We start from the raw sequence: 11,020 nt of genomic DNA, 5'->3' as shown, positions 1-11,020 counted from the left end.
GACAAGAAAAAGTATTGCGAATACCATGAGTCGTCCGGACATAACACAATGAGTGTCGACAACTAAAAGATGAGATCGACGCACTTATCAAGGAAGGATATCTTGGCGAATGGGTGGTTAAGGAAGTAAGGAGGCATAAGGATAGCACTGACAGAGTAAAGAAAGAAGGAGGGTGAGCCTCACGGGGATCGAACAATGAAACTCTGGAAGAAAATAAGTTCATCAGGGATGGCAGTATCCGAACAATCTAGGGGGAGATCCTGGGATGGAATGTAGCAATAGGGAATTGGAAAGATATGCCAGGGAAGCCCAGTTCAGACCTCTCATAGACATTCATAGGGTGGACACTCGACCACCCAAAGTGTTCAAGGGTGAATCCATGGATATCACCTTCAGAGAAGTAGATGCCCGGTGGGTACATCACCCTCACAATGACGCGCTGGTCATCTCCATCCATATCGGAACAAAAAATATCCATAGGGCCTTCGTAGATATTGGAAGCTCGACAAACATCCTCTACTACGACACCTTTAGAAATATAGGGCTACCTGATCGGGATATGTCGGGGGAAGATTCGTGGGTCTATGGTTTCTCTGGCGCGGGAGTTAGAGTTATGGGATCAATTCAATTGCCATATACTTTGGGGGAAAGTCCTTTGTCCATGACAAAGATGCTCGAGTTTAAGGTTTTGAATCAAGAGTCATCCCACAACGTGCTGTTAGGACGGCCTTTTCTTCGGGAGATGAGGGTCATTACTTCGATCCACCACCTTACCATTAAGTTTCCAACCCCAAATGGTGTGGGAAGTATAAAGGGCTTTCAGTATGACTCTCGGGAATGCTACAGGCAAGCTATGAGGGCTTTAGGAAGGACTTCCACAGTGAAGATGCATCAGATGATGATCGAGAAAGGAGCATCGAACAACCAATCGAGGAAATCCGAGTCCATTACTATATCGAGCAAGGGGACGAGCGCCTCTCTGAACTGCCTCCAACATTGTTGTTCTTGGAAGACACAATCAGAATTGAAATGTTGGAAGAAGAGGAACCCCCATATATCATAATCCAAGCAGATGTCAATGGGGAATGGATCGAAGGAAGATTTAACTTCTTGCAAAGTCTCGGATAGGATGTGCATAAGGTAGATGCCCCTCTCCCTTAGGGCGCGCCCTTATCCTCTAAAAATTTAAAGGAAGTTGATGCCCCTGTGATACAGGGCGCGCCTTCCGAAGAAGTTGATGCTCCTCTCCAAGGGGGATGCGCCATCTCTGAGAATCGTGATCCACCCGACCTACATTCACGAATACCAATGCCAACGGAAAAGATGGGGCCAGCGGAAGACACAATTGAAATCCCTGTTGATGAAAAAGATCCAAGTAAGGTTTTGAGAATTGGATCTCAGTTGGCGCTAAGATTGAAAGAGGGTCTTTCAATCTTTCTCTTGGCGAACCTCGATGTATTTGTGTGGAACCATTCTGATATAGTGTGAATCGACTCAGAAGTGATGTGCCACCGTTTGAACATCGATCCCAAACATAAAGGGGTTCAACAAAAGCGCAGGGCCGTAAGCGGAGAGAAGGCTATAGCCTTGGTAGAAGAAGTGGATAGGCTCTTGGACGTCGGACTGATTCGGGAGTCCTTTTACTCGGAATGGTTGGCCAATCCAGTGTTAGTAAAAAAGCCCAATGGCAAATGAAGAACATGTGTGGATTTCACCAATCTGAATAAAGCATGTCCAAAGGATAGCTTTCCTTTGCCAAGAATCGACCAGTTGGTCGACGCCACGGCAGGACATGCCTTGCTCAGTTTCATGGATGCATACTCCGGATATAAGCAAATTCCCATGTATGGGCCTGACCAGGAGCACACCTCTTTTATCACTAATAGAGGACTCTATTGCTATATTGGGATGTCGTTTGGTCTGATCAACACCGGAGCCACTTATCAAAGATTGGTAAACAAAATGTTTAAGAGGCAGATTGGGAAGACGATGGAGGTATACGTGGATGATATGCGTGTAAAATCTAAGAGGGCGGAAGATCACATCACAGACTTAGCTGAGATGTTCCATATTCTGAGAAAATATAGGATGAAGCTGAACCCTCAGAAGTCTGTGTTTGGCGTGGAATCAGGAAAATTCTTGGGATTCATGGTTAACCACTGAGGAATTGAGGAGAACCCGACAAAAATAAGGCTCTAATGGACATGAAATCTCCCTCCAGCATGAAGCAAGTATAGAGTCTGACGGGAAGGATTGCAGTTTTAAATCGAATTGTCTCAAAGTCATCAGATAGGTGCAGAGAATTCTTAAAGACAATCAAAGGAATGGAGAAGGATTTTGTGTGGACCTCAGATTGTGAAAAGGATTTTCTAAAAATTAAAGAACAGTTGGGGAATCATCCGATGTTGGCCAAGCCAGAGAAGGAGAAATGTTGATTCTTTACTTGGCGGTCTCAGAATACTCCATTAGCGCGGTATTGGTAAAAGAGGAAGCAAGCCATCAATGGCCCATGTACTATATGAGCAAAAGGCTGCTGGATTTAGAAACCAAATATACCAACATGGAAAAATTGGTATACACTCTTTCTTGCGACGTGAAAGTTAAGACCATATTTCCAAGCTCATCGGATAGAGGTCCACCGCTTATCCGCTCCGGCATATTCTGCATAAACCAGAATCATCGGGAAGGATGTTGAAATGGGTAATAGAGCTGGGACAATTCGATTTAGAATATTTCCCCCGCACAGCGATTAAGGGACAGGCACTGGCCGATTTCATACTTGAGTTTGACTCTGAGGTAGATTGTAAGGCTATAGTATTGGCAGAGCCTTCCTCATAAGGAAATCCTCCTGTTGATGAAAGGAAAGAATTGCCACACCCGTGGTGGATCTTGCATGTCGATGGGGCTGTGAATAATAATGGAGCAGGCGTCGGGATTTTCTTAGTCACCCCGGAAGGACATCATTTAATGAGCGCCATCCATTTCAAATTTTATGTCACCAGCAATGATGCTGAATATGAGACCTTGATCAAAGGTCTGAAAATAGCCCTAGAAGTGGGGGTTGTAAATTTGATAGCTCAGAGTGACTCTGAGTTAGTTGTAAATTAAGTCAACGGAGGTTTCCAAGCCCAGGGCCCCCGTACAGAGTTATATATGAAATGTGCGCAGCGTCTATTGGAAACATTTGGAAGTGTTAGGCTAGAGGGTGTTCCAAGGGAGGAAAATAGTAATGCGGATGCTTTGGCAAAGATGGGGTCGCAAATGGATAGCATCCAACTTGGACAAATTCCTTTGAGAATCCAAGAGATACCAAGTGTTCCAGAGGTAGAAGTGTTCCAGACACGGGAAAGCCCGCTAGAGAATTGGATGACCCCCATTCATAACTATATTCGAACAGGAGCTTTTCCAGAAGATAAGTTACAGGCTCGACGTCTTCGTTAGCAAGCTGCTAAGTATGTTGAACATGATGGGGTGTTATACAAGAGAGGATTTAACCAACCACTGTTATGCTACATGGACATAGAAGAAGGAAATTATATCCTCAGGGAGGTACACGAAGGAATTTGTGGAAATCACTCGGGGGGTGGTTCATTGGAATTAAAAGTCCTCAGACAAGGATATTACTGGCCAACTATGAAAGAAGATGCCTTCAAATTTGTCCGGGCTTGTGATCGTTGCCAGTGTTTCGCCAATTATTCCAATGCCCCGGCAACGTCTATTACTTCATTGGCAAGTCCTTGGCCTTTCACCATGTGGGGAATCGATCTCATTGGAGAGTTGCCCAAAGCAAAGGGAGGGGTGTAAAATACGCCGTGGTGGCTGTGGATTACTTTACTAAATGGGTGGAAGTCATGCCACTGGTCACAATCACGGAAAAAAGATAAAGGGCTTCGTTTTCAACTCCATAGTCTGCAGGTTTGGTATTCCATACAAATCTCATCTCAGATAATGGGAAGCAGTTTGACAGTAAAGAGCTAAGAAAGCTTTGTGAAGACTTGAACATCAGGAAAGATTTTGCCGCAGTCTATCACCCACAAAGCAATGGTCAGAGAGAAGCCATAAATAAAATCATAAAGCATACTTTGAAAGCTAAGTTGGAAGAAAAGAAGGAAGATTGGCCAGAGGAGATGCCCATAGTCCTTTGGTCTTACAACACAACTCCAAGATCGACCACAGGAGAAACCCCATTTTTACTGACTTACGGGTATGAGGCTATGGTTCCCGTGGAGGTAGGAGCCGGATCCCTATGAAGAGATTTGTTTATTAAAGAAGATGCAGAAGTTAACCAGAGGCTCCACTTGGACTTGCTACATGAAGCCCAAACGAACTCTCAATTAAAGCTTGCTACATACCAGCAGAGAATCGCGAGGTACTTTAATAAGAGGGTAAAATCCGTGCCATTCAAGGTAGGGGATCTCGTGTTATGAAAGGTCATGCCAAACACCAAAATAGCTCAGCATGGAGTGCTTGGAGCTAATTGGGAGGGACCGTACAAGGTCAGGGCTATACTTTGGAAGGGAACCTATCGCCTGGAAGATTTGGATGGCAAACTTATTCCCCGAGCTTGGAATGCGGAACATTGACGGAAGTATTATCAGTAGGGTGTGGCTTTGTCCTCCTCATTTCTATGATTAATTCCTATATAATATACTAGTAGCAAATAAATTCCTCCTAGCCTAGGGGGTAGTATACATGACTACGAACCTTGGAACTAGCAGAAGGATAAAATTTTCAAATAATTTCCCCACAGAGCGTAGTAGCCATGAGACTGGTGTAATTTGTACACTAGAGCGCATTATCAATAAAAGAAAGAAGTTGCTTCAAATTGCTTTGTTTGCTTGGCATATAAAACTTTCAGACAAAGTTCCTTCATAATAAAGAATTCCTATGAGTGATACACCAACAAAATATATCCATGCTATGATATGGCAGCAGAATTCCAACATTATACTAAGGAATACAACATCTAAATGCTAAAGGGCGTGCCATATAGTAAGGCACGCCATAACGATTTGACTTTAAAGAAGATTTATGTTCTAAAAATATAAACATGATATAAGAGCGCGCCATTATGGAAGGACACACCTCATGTTTCTATATGATAGAAGTGTATAATGGTTTGAGAGAGAATCAAAAATAGAAAACTATATAAAATTAAGGCGTGCCCTAAGTGGTTGAGGCGCCTTAATAGATTTTATATGCATGTTAAAAGAATGCAGAAGTTAAAGAGTAAAAAAATAGTGTCGTACAACTTTGCACAGCATCAAAAGAGGGCTGGCTCCTCAATGTATTAAGAAACTTAGTTCAGATAAGAAAAGATAACAAATTAGGGCGCACCTTGATTTTCACTAGTTGGAGGAATGCATTGGAGAGGGATTGATGGGTCAGCTCCAGGCGCGTCCTTCTCAGGCTCGTCTACAGGCACGCCCTCAGCTTCCTCTAAGCCAACCTCTACCCTTTTTTCTCGAATTTCCTTGGAGAAATCCCTCTTGAATTCAGCTATTTCAGTTACGGTCTCTTCACCAAACTTCTCAAAAGTGTACTCAGGATCATTCACCACGAATCCAATCCTGTAAAAATGAAAACCATTGGCGAAAACATCATCTGTTATGATCATCATCTCCTCTAACCAACTATTCCTCTCTTGATCCTCAAGGTATTCAATCCTTGCCTTGGCCTCAGCTAACTCGACATGAAGAGATTCTGACTTTGTGTTGGCAATCTCCGGCAAAGAGGATGAATTTGCAACTTCACCCTTGAGGAAAGCTATCTCAGAATCCTTGGCGTTGATATCCTTGGTATGAAGAAAGTCTTTATCCTTCAGAGTGTTCTTAAGAATGTTGTTATCCCTTTGAAGTCTTTCAAGGCGCTCCTTCTCCTCCAACAGCTTGTCCACCACTAGGTTGGAATGAATAAATAACTGGCAAGATGCCTTAATAGAAGCTCTAGTGGCGTCCTCCAAGCTCATGGCCTGCCATTTCTCCACTTCTTCATTTGAAACATGAAGAGAGCCAATGGGGCCAATATAATTCAAAGCTACAAAGGATCCGGAGGGCGCGCCGTCAATCCTTGGCCTTTTTGGCACGACTTGCCTTTCGGTCAGATCAATTACCGACTTTTTTGGAACAGGGGTAGTTTGAAGGACAGGGGTAGGAGCAGGAATAGAAGTTGGAACCTTAGGAGTATCTCTCTTTGGCTTCGGCTTAGGCTTGTCACCGGGACGAGCCCCGAAGGATTTTGGGATCTTTGGAGGAGCCATTTCTGCACAAGGAATATGACAACTTTAAAAAAGAAAATAGTAACGGCGACTAGGCGCGCCTTAATAAAGCTGCTAATAGGAGACTTGAAAAAATGCAACGGACAGAGATACAAAAATAAAAGCAAGGACTAAATGAATGGTATAGAATTCTTAAAATATAAACAAGGACCACATGGAAGGAACTAAGGCGCGTCCTAAATAAGAGATATCGAATTAATAAGTTAAGAAATAGGGTATGCAATGTTGTAGCTAGCATTTGCTGTTAAAAGCAAGGGGCGTACCCATAGTGGAGGATGCACCATAAAGATCTAAGATAACCAAACATGAGGGAATTTCATCTTGAAAAGAGCTGTATTCCACTTCCTCGTCCTCTTCATCACCATCATCATCACTATTAAGGTCCACAACACGAGAAACTGGGACACCTTTTCTAAATTTTACAAATTTACGCCTCACTCCAACTTGGTCAGAGAGGATTCCCACACGCATCAGATTTGTCCTAGTGACCAATGTCTTCAGATTCCATCTTTCGGCGGCTACTCTAAGGATGGCCTCTGCTCGTTTTTTGGGCTCGCCCTCAAGTGTCTTCGCCACTGGCTCGTCTGGATAAATATGATTTATGAGGAATAATAAGTAAATACTAACTATGAAAAAGAAAACTAAGAAGGCGCGCCCTTACTTGGAGATGTGTTGAATCTGTTTCTTAATCTGGGCACATCATATAGATAGAAAAAATTCTCCTTCCAGCCTTTCTCATGGCTAAGCTTTCCTGAAGAGAAGCCTTTCTTATTATGCTGCTTGTCTGCGACCAGATAAAAATATCCATGGTCGGACTTCCTTAGGCTAAAAAAATGGCTAACCTCATCCATCGAGGCTTGAGGGAAGCCCAAATTCGTGTAGAGAATGAATACGGCGAGGACGAATTTATAGTTGTTAGGAGAAAGTTGGAGAGGAGCCATGTCGTAAAGTTCGATCACCTCCCTAAGATAGGGGTGTAAGGGCGCACCCACACCTAGTGAAACCAGCTTAGGGATGGTGACCATTCTAGGAATCCTGAAATTTCTTCCATAGCTGAAAATATGGGGGCGCATCATGCTTAGAGGGCGCGCCCATATGCCTTCCATGTTATAAAACTCCACGAGCCATTCTAGTTGCTCATCAGAACAAGCTGAGGGTAGGCCCACACAAAAAAGCTTCCCGTGCTCTTTCCTAAAATGTTTCTTCACGGCTTCACTACATGGCTCATACTCATCCCAATCAAAATCTAACTCACTGTCAGAGACTTCCCAGTGCTGGAAAGGAATTGGAGAAGGTTCAGGAGATGTGGAAAACTGAAGAGAGTCCTCATCAAAGAAATTCAATTCGTCACGAAGGGGCGATATATTCTCTTCGGGCGCGCCCTCAGGAATGGGAGAAGCAGGCGCGTCATGTGGTTGTTGTGGAGAGAGGCTTGGAGAAACAGCCCTGTAGGAGACTTTGGATGGCCCTGCACCAACGTTGACACCAATTTCAACGCCCCTATACCTATCCGCGTTCAAACTTTCCAGCCAGTCATCATCATCTAGATTTGTACTAATAGGGACTGGAGATCTTTCTTTTTGGATTAGCTTTTGCTTACCCCTTATCTGATTTAGAGGAACGTGGTCTTGAGAGTCGGATGATGAATTTGCCATTATATCGCTAACTTTAAAATCCTGAATAAGGCGCGCCTCTTGCTCCAAAAAATGGGGAGTTCTATGCGCGTCTGGGAAGCCTGGTTCGAAAGAGATAGGTGGAGGAGAGTAGATCCCTAACTTAGTGCAAAAATATTTGAAGGGATAAAAGGGGGAGGACGCGCCCTCGTCTTCCAGCTGTCAAGAAAATCAAAGAAATATTGAGGGCGCGCCCAATTCGAAAGGATGGGAGAATAAAAATATTAAAGAAACATACAAGTGGTGGAAGGCGTAAGAAAATGGTGTGTTCATGTATTAGTAGTAACGTGTTTTAATCATCTTAAGGCATGTCCTATACTGGGAGGGTGCATCCTAGAAGGATGGAGCCTATTATGATAGAAGAAGTTATTTAATTAAGGCGCGCTTTATCAAGAAACAAGGTGTATCTTGAGTTATGTTTTTTATTTTTCTTAGGAGAAAGAATTAAAAGGCACACCCTAAATGGTTGAACTCTAAAGACGAATATGGTTAAGGGATGATGACAGTTAAGATTCTTAAAAACACATATTTGAAATTCAAAATCCTAAAATTTAGGATCTAAATTGCCGAATCTAAATACATATAATATATATGCATATATATACACAAAAATTGACATGTTCAAGAACAAGAAGATGAACAGACAATATGGCATGCAATGTGATTTTCTCGACGGAATTCAAAAATACGAGAAGTTTTACATACCTTTTCAGTTTGGGACAAGATTTATTGGAAAAAGCTTGGGAAATGGTGACCGAGAGAGAGGATTTCGAGCAAAATAGTACCACCGGAGTTGAAGCTTTTGGAGAGAAAGAGAAAGTAAAAAAAAAGAGGGAGATAGTAAAGGTTAAAAAAGAAAGTGACTGATTGTGACTGATATTTATAGCTAAAAAATGATAATTGTCAAAATCAATCATGTCAATCACGATTCCCGAAAAACAGGGGAAACCGTTTCGAATCATGTCAAATTCTGGGATGCGCCCTCTTGAAGGCGCGCCTCTTATGATTACTACAGTAACTGAAAATTCAGAATATAAAAATTTTTGGAACTTTAAAAAGGCACGCCCTGTTTAGGGGGCGCCCAGTAAAATAACATTGGAAAGTATGTTTATACACATTTAATAAGGATGAGAAAAAATTCCAATCCCATTTTTAATGTGATATGGAATTTGGGGGGTAGTTTTTATGCCCAAAAATTGGTATAAACAATATTCAGATTAAGATTGATAAAATAGTCAAAATTGAGGAAGAGATGCCTAAAATAAGGACCAAAAATAGTTAATATGTTTTATGGAAGGAAAGTAGGCGCGCCCTGTGTGTATGAAGGGCGTGCCCTATATTTTGATGAAGAGGTTACTGTCAAATAGACCCCATGTATAAGGGGGCGCCCTCAGCATGATGAGGAGGCGCACCCAATTACTAAGGAAAGGGTAAGGAATTCCCTAATTGAATCATTTCCTATGGTGAGCCTTAGGGCGCGCCCTGAATAAGTAGGAAAATCTTTGGAAGACTTCAACATGGTTGCTTGGCCGGGTCCTTTGGAAGATTCAAGGAAGATGAAGATCCTTATTACTAATCTATTTGATGCAGGTACTCTATTGAAGAACTCCTTCCTGTAGCATATCTACAGAAAAGGTGGTGTCCGTGGTCAGAGACCTCCAGGGGTATGCCTGGACTGAAGGCCTCCTCCTGCAGTCAATGAGTGTCCTCATTGGGGATGTGGGGTGAAATCTGGTGTGTGCTTTGGGAGCTCTGTCTCTGTAGTCAACGAGTGTCCTTCTTGGGAGACTTCGAAGTATCCTGCACTTTGCACCCAAAAGCTTGGGATCACTTGTCCTGTAATCTCGTAGGGGCTCCTTATCGGGGGGCAAGAATGCGTCTAACATTTGGGGTGAACCACGACTATACCTGCGTCCACGGACTAGAGAAATAGCTGGTAGCGGAGGGTTATCCTTGGCCAGGGAGATGCCTTATCAGTGAAGTCTCGAAGCCGCGGATGAGCCTTGGGCCTTTGTGGTTGGGCCTCATCGGCGGACATTCCGAAACTAGTAAAAGACGGTTTCCAATGGGTTTCCCATTGGGCCTCGGGATAAGAGATCTAAGCCCATTAGGTTTCTTGTTCCCCAAGAACTATGTTGGCTTGATTCCCTTTAAATAGGGATACGTAGGCAAATTACAAGCGGTAAGAAGTGAGAGCGCAAAGGATCCACTACTCACCCTAAGCAATCTCAGGAACCAATAACCACCACCACCAAACACTGTTCATCGAATCCACCGATTATTGTTCACATTTCCGACGAAGAACCCCGTCACAGATCTTGTTTCCATCCACGAACCTCAAACTTTGTTGCTCCCAAATTCCTCCTTCAACAAGTTCCAATTCTCAAAGTTAATGTGTACCCAATCTGGAAATTGAAGATGGCTATGTGTCTGGAGGCTACAGAACCGGAATATCTAAACATGATTTATGATGGTGCAAAAATGCCCAAAAAAATTGTTTTTGCTATCCCTGGTGAGACTGAAAAGAAGGTTGACAAAGAAAAGAAGGAATATACTCCTGAAGATCTAACATCAATTCTAAAAGATGCTAAGGTGAGAAATCTGCTTCATAGCAGTCTTGATAATGTTATGTCCAATAGGGTGGTTGGATATAAAACATCAAAGAAGATATGAGACACTTTGGAGGTTAAGTGTCAACGACACCACTTCTATAAAAAAGAACAGAAAAATAATATTCACACAGGAGTATGAGCATTTTTGACTCAAAAGCTGATGAGTCATTGGCTGAGATCTATGACAGGTTTTAGAAATTGCTGAATGATTTGTCACTTGTTGACAAAGAATATGATCCAGAAAATTCAAACATGAAGTTTCTTCTTGCACTTCCTGAAAAGTGGGATTTGAAGGTCACATTCACAAGAGATAATTATGATCTTGATGATACATCTTTGGATGAGATTTATGGAATGCTCAAGATTCGTGAACTGGAGATGGAGCAAAGGAGCAAAAGGAAAGGGTCAAGGATAAGACATGTTTCACTCGGAATTGAAGAAAAAACAAGAGAAAAAGC

At 42.6% G+C, this 11,020-nt stretch overlaps 1 protein-coding gene across 1 annotated transcript; it reads left to right on the top strand.

The window, feature by feature from the left end:
- Positions 1 to 559: 559 nt before the first annotated feature.
- LOC141690665 (uncharacterized) lies at positions 560 to 2,163 on the top strand. Its single transcript, XM_074495444.1, has 4 exons — positions 560 to 748; positions 847 to 1,074; positions 1,216 to 1,455; positions 1,741 to 2,163. Exons 1-4 carry the CDS (start codon positions 560 to 562, stop codon positions 2,161 to 2,163), a joined length of 1,080 nt encoding a protein of 359 aa, XP_074351545.1.
- The last annotated feature ends 8,857 nt before the right edge of the window (positions 2,164 to 11,020 follow it).

This window comes from Apium graveolens, chromosome 10, assembly GCF_009905375.1.
Source record: "Apium graveolens cultivar Ventura chromosome 10, ASM990537v1, whole genome shotgun sequence".
NCBI classification, from domain to species: domain Eukaryota; kingdom Viridiplantae; phylum Streptophyta; class Magnoliopsida; order Apiales; family Apiaceae; genus Apium; species Apium graveolens.
The sequence above is the reverse complement of the archived record's forward strand: the minus strand, read 5'-3'. Positions and strand labels throughout refer to the sequence as shown.

Bases quoted from the DNA above. Each gene is read 5' to 3' on its own strand.
- LOC141690665 (XM_074495444.1), top strand. From the start codon at position 560: ATGTCGGGGGAAGATTCGTGGGTCTATGGTTTCTCTGGCGCGGGAGTT. The intron at 1,075-1,215 runs GTCAATGGGGAA...CCTGTGATACAG, and splicing joins ATATCATAATCCAAGCAGAT to GGCGCGCCTTCCGAAGAAGT. The intron at 1,456-1,740 runs GTATTTGTGTGG...GCATGTCCAAAG, and splicing joins TTCTCTTGGCGAACCTCGAT to GATAGCTTTCCTTTGCCAAG.